This window comes from Sciurus carolinensis, chromosome 8, assembly GCF_902686445.1.
Source record: "Sciurus carolinensis chromosome 8, mSciCar1.2, whole genome shotgun sequence".
NCBI classification, from domain to species: domain Eukaryota; kingdom Metazoa; phylum Chordata; class Mammalia; order Rodentia; family Sciuridae; genus Sciurus; species Sciurus carolinensis.
In genome coordinates this window covers 67,723,965-67,740,072 of record NC_062220.1, presented here as the reverse complement: position 1 = coordinate 67,740,072, position 16,108 = coordinate 67,723,965, and the positions used below count along the sequence as shown (strand labels likewise).

At 38.0% G+C, this 16,108-nt stretch overlaps 1 protein-coding gene across 1 annotated transcript in view; it reads right to left on the bottom strand.

Moving 5' to 3' along the window:
• Prkar2b (protein kinase cAMP-dependent type II regulatory subunit beta) overlaps positions 1-15,809 on the bottom strand; it is a 98,904-nt gene extending 83,095 nt beyond the window's left edge. Inside the window, exon 1 of the mRNA XM_047562695.1 lies at positions 15,242-15,809. Within this exon, the coding sequence (XP_047418651.1) occupies positions 15,242-15,542 (301 nt within the window). The 5' untranslated portion in view covers positions 15,543-15,809. The remainder of the gene's footprint in view (positions 1-15,241) is intronic.
• Between the last annotated feature and the right edge of the window lie 299 nt (positions 15,810-16,108).

Below are 16,108 nucleotides of genomic sequence, written 5' to 3'. Positions count from 1 at the left end.
ATTTTGACACCCATGTACACAATACTCTCAAAGAAGACAAAAAAAAATTTTTTTCAACCCCTTGGAAAGTTTCTATAAGCTCAATTTCCACTACCCCATAGGCAATTAATGAGACAATTTCTACCATATGGTTTACTTTTGCCTGTCTTTGAACTTCATGTAAATATGAAGTTTATTCTTGCTGCTGAAAGCATCAATAGCTTGTTCATTTTTACTGTCAAGTAACATCCCTTTGTATGAATATGCCTCAATTTATTTATTCATCAAATGCTGATGGACACTGAGTTGTTTCCAATTTGGACTATTTTGAATAAGGCATCTATAAATATTCTTACACAAGTTATTTTGTAAACAAATGCTTTTATTTCTTGATTTAAATGCCTAGGAGTGGGATTGATGGGTTATGGTAGATAAATGTTTGACTCTAAAATTTAAAGTCCACAGTTTTCCAAAATGCTTGTATCATTTTATGCTCTTACAGGTCATATAGAAGAGTTCCAGTTGTTCCACATCTTTGCCAACATAAGGCATGTCTTATTTTAGCCATTCTCATATGTGTTTAATAGCATCTCTTTGGGGTTCTAAGTTTCACTTTCCTGTTACCTAAAATACAAAACATCATTCCCTGTGCTTGTCAGCCATTCTTTTCTTTTGTCTCCTTTACTGACACACCCTCAAATACAGTGTTCAATTTGGTTAGGATTTTTTATTATTGAGTTTTAATAGTTCCCTTTATATATAATAAATTAGAATATATAATATACAAAAGTCCCTTTGTGAAAATAATTACAAAATTATTGAAGAATACAAAAAGAAGACAGACATACCATGTTCATAGATAGAAGAGTCAATATCATTAAAAATGTCTGTTCTCCCCAACTTGGTCCATAAATTCAATGCAACTTTAATAAAACTCCCAATAAAGATTTTCCACAAAATTTAAGTGTATCTTAAAATTGCAAAACAATAAAAGCCTTCAAATAGCTAAATAATTCTGAAAGAAAAAAGGTGGGAGCTATTTATCACACCATACATCAAGACCATAAAAAGTCATATTGAGAAAGAAATTGGTGAAAAGATAGATAAACTGGTAGCAGAAAATATACATTCTTAAGTACATTCACACATCTATGGAAATTTGACACTTAAAAGTTAATGAAGCTGGGCCTGGTGGTGCATGTCTATAATCCTAGCAGTCCAGGAGGCTAAGGCAGGAGAATCCAGAGTTCAAAGCCAACCTCAGCAAAAGCAAGGTGCTAAGCAACTCAGTGAGACCCTGTCTCTAAATAAGAAACAGAATAGGGCTGAAGATATGACTGAGTGATCGCGTGCCCCTGAGTTCAATCCCTGGTACCCACCCTGAAAAAAGTCAATGGAGGGCTAGGAATATAGCTCAGTGGTAGAGAGCTTGCCTCAGCACCACAAAGAAAAAGGGCAGGGGGATGGGGAGGGGATTGAACATGTGGTTTATGTCTATAGTCTCAGCTACTCAGTAGAATGAGGCAGGAGGATTGCTTGAGCCCAGGAGTTCAAGATTATTATGGGCAATGTACTGAGACTTTCTCAAAACAAAGCAACAGAAACAACAACAACAACAAACCAATGGGAAAAAATAAGTCAAGAAATAACATTATTTAAGAAATTAATGAGAACCCCTATTTCATACAGTATACAAAAACAAATTACAAATGAATTAAAGCTTTAGTGTGAAACAGAAGACTTCCGAATGTTTACAAACAGTGAAGAGATTATCTTTTTAATATGGGATAGAGACAGAGACAGATCCCTTAAAGCACAAAAAGTAATGGTAAAAGGAAAGTATCCATGTTAGGTTACATTGAGAAATTCTTTTCAACCAAAGTTACCATAAAACAAAAACTTTTCAATGCATACTATGCAAGTGATTAGTAACCAGGTCAACCAGAAAGAAAAAACCAAAAAGAACAACAAATTTTTTCACAGACGATAAACTACAAATATGGCCAATGAACATGAATAAATACACAACATTAATAGAAATAAGAGAAAAGCAAACTCAATTCACAATGAGATTTCCATCTAACAGTCAACCTACTGGCAAAGCCTGTTAAATTCTGACAATATCCAATGATAGGTCAATGTGGTGATCCAGGAACTCTCAGACAGCTGGAGTACACACTATGGCAACACCTGCAGAGCACATGGTGGAGTGGAGTACAGCAAAAGCTGTGCACCCCAAGCTTAGGCTAGGGGTGAAGTCCTCAAGACTTTTTAGTCCCAAAACATCTCAACACTCTTGGAAACAATTTGCTTATGTGGATTATATCCACTAATATTATTTTATTTGAAGTTGAAAACTGAATAATGTTTAAAATAGTATTTAATTTAAAGCTAACAATAAAAATTACCTGTTATCAGAATTAACACACTTTGACAGAAAACAATTACATTTTCCAAATGAAACAAAAGTTAGTTTTATCTAGAATGACTTTGTTTTACATGTTTTCAAATCGGGTACAGCAGCAGAGTTAGGTTCTCTTAGGGGCACCTGCATTCAATCTGTTCATCACGTACCCTCCAAAAAATTCTGATGTATATTTTTGAAAGCATGACAGAAAAAAATAAAAAGAAAGTTAGTAGTAGTATACTTTTTATCCTATGGACTCCCTGTAAAGGTCTAGGGGTGGGGGAAAATAGTCCTCCAGGGGTCTGTACACCACACTTTAAAAACAATCTTCAAAAACTAGTATATTTTCATAACACACACTCTCTCTCACAAACATACACACACAAAAACACATACACACACACAATGTTCACAATAGCACTATGAGAAGAAGAAATTGGGAACAACCAAAATATTTACCAAAGAATGGATAAAGTGTTTATTTATATGATTATACTACATAGCAGTTTAAAATAAACTAGAGCTGCATGAATCAATTTAACATCTCAAATACTGTTCTCGAAAACAAGTTAAAGGATAATAATATACATAAAAGAACTTTTTCATAAGGGTCAATTTATACAAACTTGGACTAAATTTAAAACAGTATTATTTCTAACTAATGAATAAATGCCTAAGATGTACTCATACAAAACAATGCACAGGAAATATAAATACCAAATACTGTATATGTGGTATATCTTTAAAGGAAAAAAAAAAAAAAAAAAACCAAAGGGTGCCAAAATTTATTGTAGCTAGGGATGGCTTTCATGCATGTTAGTCTATTTCTCTTTGTATATTGGAAATACCTCACACTTTTAAAAAGAGAAAAAAATAATTCTCTGCTCTACTTAGTTTGGGCAGGTAAAAATCTCTCCCTATGGTCTGATACTATTAGTTCAATGAGATTAGTTCACATTGTATTTTTATGCTAAATGTGCTTCTCAAGTATTTTTCATTCAATATCCTTTTAACAAATGAGTTTTTGTTAAAATTCAGACACTAAAAATACCTTTTAGATACTTTTTAAACAATTATAAGGTAATTATTAAAAATTACGACAAAAAAGTCCTAAAACTGTTAATGACAGTCAAAACAACAACAAAACAATCGAAGACCTTTGAACAATTCAATGTGAAAATAAAGATGCAAATGGATTGTCTTTCTTCCTATCTAAAACTACATTAAGACATTAGCAATTTGTAGTAAAACAAGTATAGAATTTTTTTTTTTTTTTTTAGGAATTAAATAACAAACTAATGTAAAACTTGGAGAGGTATAAATTTGTCCCACAAGAGCTTACTTTTATAAATATTATGACTTGAGGAAAAGGCAACAAGCTGTCAATTTAATGCAACTAATTTTTTCCAATTAATTTATATTTCAGGCACATGGTCATGTTTTTACTACAAGCATCTGCCTCATTTAAATAAAGTACTATTTTCAGTGTTCCTACCTACTCTGTCCTAAATTGTTTAAAACTGACTTGTAAAACTTAAATAAGACCATAAACTTGGAGACTGTACACACACAACTTTATTTATTCTACCAGTTTAACAGTTATTCTCAAGGGAAAGAATGGTGTGAAAACAAAGCAAAGCTTTAATCCATCGCTTTTTTATTTTTTTTTAAATCAAACTATTTACCTTGAATTTGAAATGGAAGTAAAGGAGGGCTTGAGTTTTAAGGACAGTGGGTATTTTAAAAATTGAGACAACCATAAGACTCAAAGATTTTACTTTTATATTTTCATGAATAATTTTTTAAATACTACTATTACAATGCCTTGAGAACGAGCTCTAGCTTTATTATATTTCCAAATCAAACCTCATTTAAAAAAAAAAAAAAACTGTCACATTCTCACTAACTTCTAAAATTTGCAGCTTGTTTCTTTTCTTTCTTATTTTTAACCAACCCACAAGGGATGCTTAGTGCACGCCACACACTGTTAGCTCATTTATAACAACAGACCTCCGATGTAGGTACTGTCACTACTCCTATTTCATAAATGAGGAAAATGAGGCACAGATCATAAGGTACCTTGCCAAAGGTCCCAAAAGTTATAAATGGCACAACCAGGATTCAAACCCAGAGTCCATCCCAAAATCAAAGTCAAACTTTTAAAGAAGTTTCTACTATTTTGGATTTTTCATTCCACTACTCTTAACTTTTTTTGTTTTTTACTTTTTTTCTGGTACTAGGTATTCACATCCCCAGCTCTAGTTTGTATTTTATTTAGAGACAGGATTGCTTAGTGCCTTGCTATTGCTGAGGCTGACTTTGAACTCCCATCCTCCTGTCTTAGCCTCTGGAGACACTGGGATTACAGGTTTGTGCCACTGCACCCAGTCACTGCTCAAATTTTTGGCAACTAAAAGCCACCTTGTTTTGTGTGCATTTTTGTAATAGTAAACTACAGCGTGTAAGAACTGTGAGGCAGAGGTAAGGGAGCTCAGTGACCACATTCGTCAAATTAGGAGAACAGAAAAATTAAAAGAATGAAATGAGAGCACAGGAAAGAAATGAAGAAGATAACATTAAGTTTAGGGCAAAATTATCTGCAGGTTGCTGAAGAACACGCAAGTGAAGTGCAGGGAGTGAGTGGATATGTTAATATGAATCCTTAAGGGAGGTTTATGCTGGAGCTAGGGAAAAACTGGGGGTCCCAAAGAGCAGCACAGTAAGGGGAGGAAGGCAGCATGCAAGGTGGTAGGAAGGAGAAGCAAGGGCAGAGATGAGAGTGGACAAAGCAAGTTTGGGACACAACCCCGTCCAGGTTTAGCACAGGGCTCATGTAAGCAGAAGCGGTGAAATACAAAATCAAGAGGCTCACATAGGGTCAGACCGACACCTCAGTCAGAATGTGAAATCTCTAAAGGGAAGACAAGCCTGTGTGCCTTTATTCTCTGCATTTTGTATAGTGATCATATGTCTGGTCTAAAAATAAGCCTCATTTTTAATAAAATGAAGTTTGCTTCTATGTAATTGAAGAAAGACTAAAGCATTTTAAATCTTGTGAAAATATTTAAAAATGCATTTTATATAAAGGATCATTAGATTAGCATTTTTAAATATTTGTGTGACTAAAGGCTTCAACCACTGTACATTTATAAACCTTACTATTAGACATTTACTATTCCAATGAGTTTTAAGTGTGCAAAGATTTGAGCACCCATTACTAGCAAAACACAACACAGAGGAAAGACTCAGGGGACAGGTATATTCCTACAGGTTCCTGCTTGCCTGCAGTGAGGACCCTGTCTGCGAAGCTTACTGTGACAGAGAGTGCATATTCATCCTACCATATTGACACTGTTCACATCAACGAGGGAAACCTGGGAAGATTTTTGGTAGGGTTTGTAAACTAACCTTTGGAGAAAGAGTGAGATTTAGCAAAACAATATGCGGGATCAAGAGAAAAACTTCGGTGAGAATATTTATCTATATCAACTTACAAACATGCCCTGTGCCTCTATAAATTGTGTTTTATTTGCCATTTAATCGACATTTACAAAAGAATTGCTTTTATGGCATGTCTTTTTACCCTTAAAATTACTGTAATAGGTAATATAATGCACGATAAACATTTTTTTGAAAGTTATAAAACAGCAAATAGTGAAGTCTTCCTCCTAACAAGTACCATCCCCAAAGGTGTCCTCCTAAGATATTCCTAAGACACTAAAAGAACTATTCTTTTAAACTTACACTTTCTTCTAATTCTGACTGGCATTCCCACAATTTAGTGATTCTTAAACATCTACAACTATGATTCTCCTTGTCCCATTCACAATTTTATTCCAGTGATGGAGACTGAACCCAAGAGTGCTCTACCACTGAGCCACATTCCCAGTCTTTTTCTTTTTTATTTTGAGGCAGAGAATTGCAAAGTTGCTTAGGGACTCACTAAGTTGCTAAGGGTGGTCTCAAACTTGCAATCCTCCTGCTTCAGCCTCCCAAGTCACTAGGATTACAAGTATGCCACTGTGGCCAGCTCCACCTACAAAATTTGCACCAAGAACATTAGTAATATATAGTCTAGGTCACAGTTCAAGATGCATACAGGAATACAGAGTTAAAAGAAAAATCCTGGATCTTCATTTTTTAGGTAACTTGTTTATTTTCTTCTCATTAGAGAATTTTCCTCTATATTCCACCAAAATTCTGTTGAGTCAAACAATTAACGTATCTAATGAATGTTTATTTAAAAAAAGGAGTATGCACACATGTACAACTAGGTCCCTGCCTGCGAGTCCTTCATAATCTAGGAACTTAAATCTGGGAACCAACCAAAAGTGGATCACATCTTACACATTAATAGAGATCAAGTTAAGTTGTATTATAAGTTGTGGTTTCCAAAATGGAGTTCATAAACCCTGAGCCTCTCTAATAAGGCAATCCTTTGAGGCCTAGGACAACAATACTGTTTACAATTAATTTTTTCTACTTCATTTCAAAATTAATATTGTGGGAAGCTTATATATAAACAATAAATTAGTATACTGGTACATGTATACAATTTACAAGGACACTGGGAGTGTACTCCACACTCAAATATATGTGCTAATAAGGATGTATAATAAAATAGGTTTAGAGAAATAAACAGTGTATGAGGTATATATTTCTCAAATATTTTATTGAGTTTCTAAAGTACATGAAGTGGTAATCTGGGAGGAAAAAACAGAAAAAGTCAGTTGAAAAAGGGCTAGACCACAAATTTTCAGAGGAAAAAGTAGGTAGCTTATTTTTTGGTCTATTCTTTTCAGCCACGTTATTGGTTGAAGAGTTACAAAAATGAAGTGAAATCAGAATGCCAGGTTCAAATCCTGATTCCACCATTTACTTTGGGGAAGACTAAATGATGTATATAATGGACCTTGCTCAACATCTGGAGCATAAGCAGCCAAAAATGTTTTTATTAAAGAAACAGAACATCATTTAACAAACATTAGCATTCTATAAGGATGGGAATGAAATAGTTGAATCATGTTTTAATTCAACATGACCTTTTGGAAAAATGTTTTGTTTTGGTCTAAAATGTATTAAAGCAAATAAGTTTTTTCCCCCTTTTTTTTGTGCCCCCCATCCTCTTAATATCACTCCCATGAACTGTTTCAACTTGGAACAGCTAATGTAAATTAATGTCAGTCCCTAGCCAAATGGATACAGGAATAACTGTATACAGTATGTCTTCTTGGCTTGGCTTTTATGTGGAACATGTGTTTATATTTTGACCTTTTGTCTTTTTCAAAAATTAGGAAACATTTAAACAGCAGCAACTGGAATGATTTTTTTTTTCATTTCCAAACATTATTAAGCTACACATGGCAGAACCTATTGCTGAGACATTTATAAATGTTACACCAACTGTGTTTATATTTCTGATTTTTTTTAGATTGTTTTGTTTTCATGTAAGCCATGACCTGAAAATTTTAGCTCAAATTCTTTCCACAAAATAATTACATAATGGAATGGTCTGAGTCATTTTGAAGTTCTGAGACACAAAATTCACTTCCATAAAATAAAGATAATGATCAGCATCACAGTGAGGTTTTTACAGTGGGGCTTTGTCATCACAACAGACTGTGGCTAAGACTGCAAAGACAAGAACAAGACCCAACACGACAGTAATGCATCCAACTCAGAAAAACTGCTGCACTGGGCATGGCGGCACACACCTGTAATCCCAGTGGCTCAGGAGGTTGAGGCAGGAGGATCAAGAGTTCAAAGCCTGCCTCAGCAAAAGTGAGGCACTAAGCAACTCAGTCGGACCCTGTCTCAAAATAAGATACAAAGTAGGGCTGGAGATGTGGCTCAGTGGTTGAGTGCCCCTGTGTTCAATCCCTGGTACCAAAAAACAAAACAAAACAAAACGGCTGCACTCTCCATTCTCCTCCACTGTCAAATATGGTCTAATATAAAGTTTCACTACTGCACTGAAAAAAGAATCAAAGAGAGAAAAAAAAAATATTTGAAGGCAAAGTCCAAAAGTACTTTTCTTCAGTCCAGCTGTTCAAACCATACCTAGCACCTGGATGGAAGACCAGAAAATTTCACAATATGTAAGCTAATGTAAACAGGACAAAAAATGTTAGTGACAGTTCTATGAATAAGACCAAATTTATAAGACCAAGACCTACTAAATTCAAGGAACTTCTGTCTCTTACCCACCACATCTTTAAACAAAACAGATCACATCTATACTCTGAAATTGTTTCTAAAGTCTACAGCGCAAATTTAAAAAAGAAAAAAAGGAAGGTTTTAACTCTCAAGAAATATTTGTGCTGTGAGTAAATGTGAGTGACTTCTACACCTTCCTTCTCCTAACTGGCCACCCCAGGTCCTGGCCTGCTTCTAGTACTGTGCCTCTGTACACTTCTAACACAGACACTGTGGTCAATCACATTAATCCCCTTCAATGAATTCCTCACTCTAAAATATTCCACAGTCCCCAACTTCAACGATAGGCCTTCTCTATTGCTATTACTCTCAATAAATGCCTTTCTTAAGGGGTCATAAACAAACTCCTAATTGACAGATTCAGTGGTCTCCTGTCAGTATTTGCACAGGTGAAAAAGAAACACACTTGTTTTTTCAACACAGTTATGAACCAACTCTTGACAGCTGGAAATTTACTGGAATCCATGCATTGAGATTTATAACAATAAATTATCATTCAGCATTTACTCCTGTTCCAAGACACAGCAAGCACATCACCCTGTGCAACCTCAAATGAAAAGCTATTACTGTCTTGCATGAAATAAATTTTCTTTTTAACACAGGCAGAAAAATTAAAGTATCTAATGCTTCAATTTTTGCCTAGGTAATTTTATTGTATGCCCTCCCTTCAGACAAAGTATGAGTTACTTAAAGGAAGCCTTCACATGTCTCAGTTGATTTTCCTGCTCTGGCTTCTCTCTCTCCCAGCCCCTTCTGGATTTTCTCCTTTTACTTCCCTTCTCCAAAACCCAAAGTAATAGGTGGTTAAGAGCAGGAAGAACAGATTTCAAGTCCTTTGATGTCCCAATTTCAACCCCTAAAGCAATCCACTTAATACTGCTATTTAAAATGAATAATGTTCTTAACTATTCTACTTCAAAAATTATCATCTCTAACTCAAAATATTTTTAAATCTTCTTTAATACTACTGTGTTATGATCATAACTAAAAGAATGGCATCAATATTTTAGCCACTGTGGTGAATGATGTAATCCATTTCAAGAGGATTTAAAACTATCACGTAAATCTCTAATAGCCAAAGACTACACAGTGTCATTAATTACAAAATCCTGGAGCTCTTAGCTCAAATTATAAGTTGAAAGGATGTGGAATTTATTACTGTGCAACAGAACTTCACATTAAATCCTAAATGGAGCTGCTGCTTGAGAAAATTTCCTACCTCAGCTTTCCAAAAAGTGTGAATATTAGACTTATGTTCATAAAACACTATGAAATTGCTATTCTACAAAGGTTTATACTTCTACAAGGTTTCATACCAATTAAACAATTTATTTAAATGTACTCAATGCTTGCTATGTACACTATCCAAATGGTCTTACAAATATCAACCCATTGCTCCTTGTGACACCTTGAGGTAGGTACTTCTTTTTTTCTTCTTCTTTTTGGTACTAGGGATTAAGTCCAGGTATGGTTTGTCACTGAGCTATATCCCCAGACCTTTTATCTTGAGACGGATCTTGCTACACTGCTTAAGGCCTCACTAAGTTGGTGAGGCTGGCCTTGAACTTGTGATCCTCCTGTTTTAGCCCACTGAGTAACTGAGATCACAGGCATGCACCACATCTGATGAGGTAGGTATACTAATGCAGCAACATGCCAATGTGTCTAGCACAGAGTTTCATACATAAAAGAAATATTTGAATGTTTAGTTTATCCAAAAAACTAATGTTCATGGACATTTCTCAAACTGATTAAGTGTATTTGAGAAGTTCATAATATATTAAAAAGATATTTTAACTTTTGGTCAGTACAAGGTATTATGACTATTAAAATAATATTTTTTTTAGTCAGATATTGGTGGTGGCAAGTTGCAGGAGGCAAGAGCTAACAACTGCTGTTTTGTCTCTTAAAAGCTTCTAGTGACCATAAAGAGCAAATTCTTAAAAGAGCATAAGGAGGTGAGCCCAATAAATTGGCCAACAATTCTTGAAGGTTACACCTACTCTCTACAATTTCCTGCTACCAGACCATGAACTCAATCGTTGGTTAACAGAATGAGCCAGTTAAGATCATTTTCACAGCAAAATTCTTGGACAGTCAGTCAGTCTATTGCCGCTATTGCTTCTGCTACCTAATTTCAGGGAAACCACATAAACCATTCAGACAGATTTCTGACTTTTATTCAAGTTAAATGAAACTTGGTCCTAATTCTGCATCTGATAGAGATGGAGAACATTTGCTCATAGTCGCCTAAGGAAACTTCTTTAGACACATGAGTATTCTCCACTCTCCTTCAGCCATTTCTTTTCTTGATAAATAACTTTATTCTCTTAGTCTCGCTCCACCACAAGCTCTAACTTACCAGTATTTTGCAGTCTTAAGGATCACTTGTAAATTCTCTGTAATCCCTTTAAGTTGTTACAAAAAAAAAAAAATCAAAGGTAGATAGGTTTTCCAACAAAGATTTGACAAAGGTCATAGTTAAAAAGTTTAGGTCACAGTTACTGCCTGGTAAATTTCAACTTAAATGTCTTTGATGTGCTTGTTTCATAAGGTATGATTCTCTATTTGTGGTTTGTATATATACATAAGAAAGAAAAATCAGTTCTTCCATGTTAATTTTTTCCCAGACCAACTGCTCTGCATGTACCCATATGTAGTTTATTTTGTTTAATATTTGTTAATTTATCATAATAATCTGAATCGTATTTACTTCATCTTTAATTTTGGCATTTTTCACTGAAGAAATTGTTGAACACCACAAGATCTCACAATGATGCCTACAAGAAACTACTAATCACCATAGATTTTACTCCAAATTAGTAGTGATTTAACTCTTTGGGTTACTATAAATGCTTCTGGTAAAGTCTAGGCTTAAGGACACTATGCTTTCAGAAGTGACACATGCTTTCTGCAGGATAAGGACGTAGGAGGCAGAGTAGATGCCAAACAGTCTCCATTATAGCTTCTTTCTAGCCTTCAGGAGTTTCCCTAAAGAGGGTCACCATAAGCCAATGTGTTGACCTTTAGGTATTAGAATGACAGTAACAGAAAGTTATTACTGAACTGATAAAATCAGAGGAGAACGGAAGTGGAATAGGGAAGCTATCAGCAGAGAAAAGATTCCTTTGGAAAGGCAGAAAAGTAAAGCCCACTTTCACCCATCTGACTAGCTGGCTTGGCACCATCTACAGCCATAGCACTTGACCCTCAAAAAATACTGAACCCTGGACCAGACCAGATTTCTCCAGTGAACTGTAGGTGCCTGGCTTTCTGATTAGCTCTCCACATTATGAGGCCGACATCAGAGGCTTGATCCTTATGTTACTCAATGAACACCAGTTTCATGGGCAAAATAACCCCAACATAACATGTTATCAATACCATCATTTATACTAAAGGGATTCATGACACAAGATGTGAACCAACAAAGCAAACCTATTATGAATACTGGAAAAGTAACTAGGAAAATCTGACTTGTGAGTCAGTTCATGGAACAAATTTCATTTAAGAACTCTCCAATGGTCTTGGACTTCAAGGTCAGACAGATGGTAAGGAACCAGGCTCTGCTACTTACTGGTTCTGTACACCACCTTGGACAAGTTAATTTTCCAAAGCCAAAAAGATAAAACACATCCAAAGTCTCAAGGAGAGCTTGATGTATAAGGGGCTAGCACAGGTTTGAAAAGCCCCAGTGCCTTCTGCAAATAAACCTGGTAAATCAAGAGCACAGAGATGAAGCCAGGCTCACCTATGTCCCAATCCTGGTTTTACAGCACACTGGCTGTGAAACACCAGTCAAGTGACAGCCTCATCTTTCTCATGGAGCTAGGATAATGAATGAAAGCATTTAGATAGTACCTAGCACACCTCAAATAGCATTCTTTATAAATGTTATTAAGTTAAGGAGGCATTATTCTATGTTCAATATTTTTCAAAGGATGTTCAGGAACTACAGGTATCAGCATGCCTGGAGATGTCTGGTTAAAAACAAAACAAACAAACCTATGTGCCACCCTAGCCAATTCACATATTTGCAAAAGCTCTCCAAGAATAATACCAAGTAATGTTCATTTCTGAATCAAACTTCGTTGAGATGCACGTGAAAATGCAAAACTTATTGATCCAGCTGGTCTTATGCTGTCTCAGTAAATTAAGACTTTTCTTCCAACACTTATTCTTTACTATGCCAAGAGAACTGCACAGTATCTGATGGGTATTCTTTGGCACTTTTCCGGATGCAGACATTAAACTGATGGCTTTGTTTTTTAGGTTCACTCCTGACGTTCGTTTTCTCCAATGGACTTAAGTATTTTGACTCCCCCACAGCCACACCCACCAACTCTTGGTGGGCAAAACTGGTCTGCATTTTTGTACAACTTCAGCCTCCAGAGCAAGTGTGCGTTTATAGGTTTGTTAAAAGGGGGAGGGGAAAGATATTGATTTGATCCAGATCAAAGTCTAAAATATTTACTTTTTGGAGCTTTACAAAAAAGTGTGCCAAATACTTTGTAGCCTACAATTAAGTGTTTTTAACTGACAATTTACTTTTTGAAAAATAGGATTAGGATAGAAAATATCGAAAAGCACTGCACCTAGAAGGAAGTACTGTTGCCAAAGTTTCAGTGATACATGCAAACATGTATGTCCACCGAATAATTAACAAATTGTACTTGGTTGCAGTCAAAAGTTTTTAAAGTCCTTGAGCATCAGGCAGGGGAATAATTAGCACAACCAGTTAACAAGTATTTACTAAAACTCCAGTTGAATAATTTTTACAGTAAAAGTGTGTTGGGAAATATGAAGCCAAATAAAATACCCTGCTGCTTACAAGTTAACAGCTTGTTTCTTACATTACAAAATGAAAATTATATCTTTTCTGTGCACAAATACCCATTGTATAGGGAGAAATTGGACTCATCATTGCACAGTACTTCAAGAGCATTATACAAGCAAAATATTTTAGTTACATTAACAAAACTATAGAACATATATAGGTTCAAGCCCTTATTTCCTAGATCCCTCCAATCTGGGAAACAGGTCGGTCCCTTTCTTTGTATGTGTGCATGTCTGTGTGTGCATGCCTGTGTGTGCATACATGTGTTGGGAACATAAAAGAAATATTAGATGCCACTGTTCTCTCTATGTCATCCATTATTGGCTTCTCCTTTTCATTTATATAAAATAGTGTTCTTTCTCTTGTTCTTGCTTCTAATAAGAAAAGCCTTCGATTAATTTTTGGGTGCAAAAAGAACAATTAAGACTATGATTCTCCTATCCTGGGAAACACTAAAAAGTCCATAATTGAAAATTTAAGAAACACTCTTCCCTTTTATCTTCATAGAGCACTAATTTTCAGGGTTTCTGTGATTGTTTTGGACAAGATTTTAAAAATGCATTAATTGTACAACCCATTTCAACATATGATTAATTCTGCAAAGAAAAGAAACACCTTCCTAGGAAGGGACATGAGGAAATGAAATGACACTTTTAAATGTTTTCATTATACAAAATGCACTGCGGACACACAAACCACAAGCAGTATAAATAAATAAAAGCTGGTGCAATGCTGCATGCATGTTTGCCTTACGCCACAAAGAGAAAACACTGTACTGCTTGCACACCATGGTGTTTTAGCTTGGGATACCATAAAAATGGAATTTAGGCATGTTGTGTAAATACAGGAGGCTGTAAACGTGTGTGTCTGCGTGTGTTAGGCAAAGAGGGTTGTAAGCAGAAGGGGTGGGACTTGCCAAAAGCAGCTATTTGAGAAAATTCCTTTTCTTTCCCATTCATTCTTTCTAGCTTCAGTGTCTGGCACAGTCCTTACAATTACTCACTGGCTTTTCATTCTAAAGACAACCAACAAGCTTTCAGAACTTCCTACAGTGTTTTTCACACACTTTTTATTTTTTAAAAAAGCACCAAATCATTCAATATGTGTTTTATATGAAAACAACAAACCATTAGTCCATTTCCTGGTTCCAAAGACCCCATGGGTTGCAGGCTAAACAGGATCCTTTGTTGTGTGTCCAAAAATAACAAGACAGTACTGGTAAATTGGAAAATAATAAATTACTGTTTCCAAGAGTGTCACAGTTAATACCATACATTTTGAAATACCCCAGTGAGTCCTAATTCATGCTCCTTTTAGTGAATCTACCGTCCTGACAACAGTAAAGCCAATCATATTGAACACTTTGCCTTTTCTCTTTGGACACACCATTAATAAATTTAAGGGCTGAAAGAGGCCGCCCAGTGGGCCAGGTTCCTTTATTCATAATGGTATCCTCCAGGCGAAATATCTCCAACCACAGTGAAAGTTGTCCTCCCAGGAGATGCCCACCCCAAACCGGACCAGGAAGAGAGCAGGCAGATGGGCAGAGGGAACCGTAACCTTTCAGCTCTTGCACCTCCAGAGACGGGGAACAGGGAGGGCATGACAAGAGAGCAGAGTAGGAAGGTGGGCGAGTGGGAGAGACAGAAATGGATGCTGAGGGGGTGGGCGAGATGGGAAGGTAGGGAAGGTGGAAAACGCGGGGAGAGGTGGGTGAGCGTAGCTGCATGATTCAAGAGCAAAGGCGGGGAACGCTGGTGGGCAACGAGGGGCCCGGGGGCGTGAAGGTGTCCGGTCCTCACCGTTGAAAGCGCCTGCTTCCGCGGCCTCCTCCTCCTCGCCATTCTCGGAGTCGGAGCGCATGGGCTCCTCCGCGAAGTTGACCCCCTTGCTGGGGGTGCCGCCCCCGGCGGCTGCGCCCGCGTCCCCCCAGGTCCTGCCCTCATGGCCGAAGCGTGCGGCGCCTTTGCGCTCGTTCTCCTCCTGCAGGCGGGTGAAGTGCTGCAGCGCGAACTCCAGCAGGTCCGCGGGCTGGTGCCTCAGCACCTCCACGGTGAAGCCCTGCAGCAGCTCCGTCAGCCCCGCCGGGATCTCGATACTCATCCTGCCTCCGGGCGGGCGGGCACCTGAGCGCCGCCCTCGCCCCTTTCCGCTATCGGGTCTCGGGCCCCGCGGCCACGAAGCGAGCGCCGAGGGCGCAGGCGGCGCTACCCGCAGCGAGCACGGCGCACTGGGCCCCGGCGGCCCGGCTGGCCCGGCCCGCGGCTCCCGGCGCGCGGCTGCTCCGTGCGGCGGCGGCGGGTGAGCAAACGCGGCCCCGGGAGGGCTGGCAGCATCTCCAGCTCCTCCCGCTCCTGCCGCGGCCGCGCCTCTCCCCCTCCCGGCGCCCCGCCCCCGCCCCGCCGCGGCGCGCCCACGTGACCCCCGGAAACCATGGCAACCCCCGCCGGCGAGCGCCGTGCACAAGCGGCTCAGACCGCTGCAGGGCGGAGGACGCTGACTGGCGCGGGCGCCCTAGCAGGGAGTGGGACTCTGCTGTGAGGCCAGGGGAAGCAGCCCCGCTGTCCACCTGTCAGCAAGTCTGGGAGCCGCGGACCAGTGATCTGAATTCCCTTACGTCATTCACCAGGGGAAACCCTTAGAGCGGGTGCCTTGCGATTTGCCCTGAA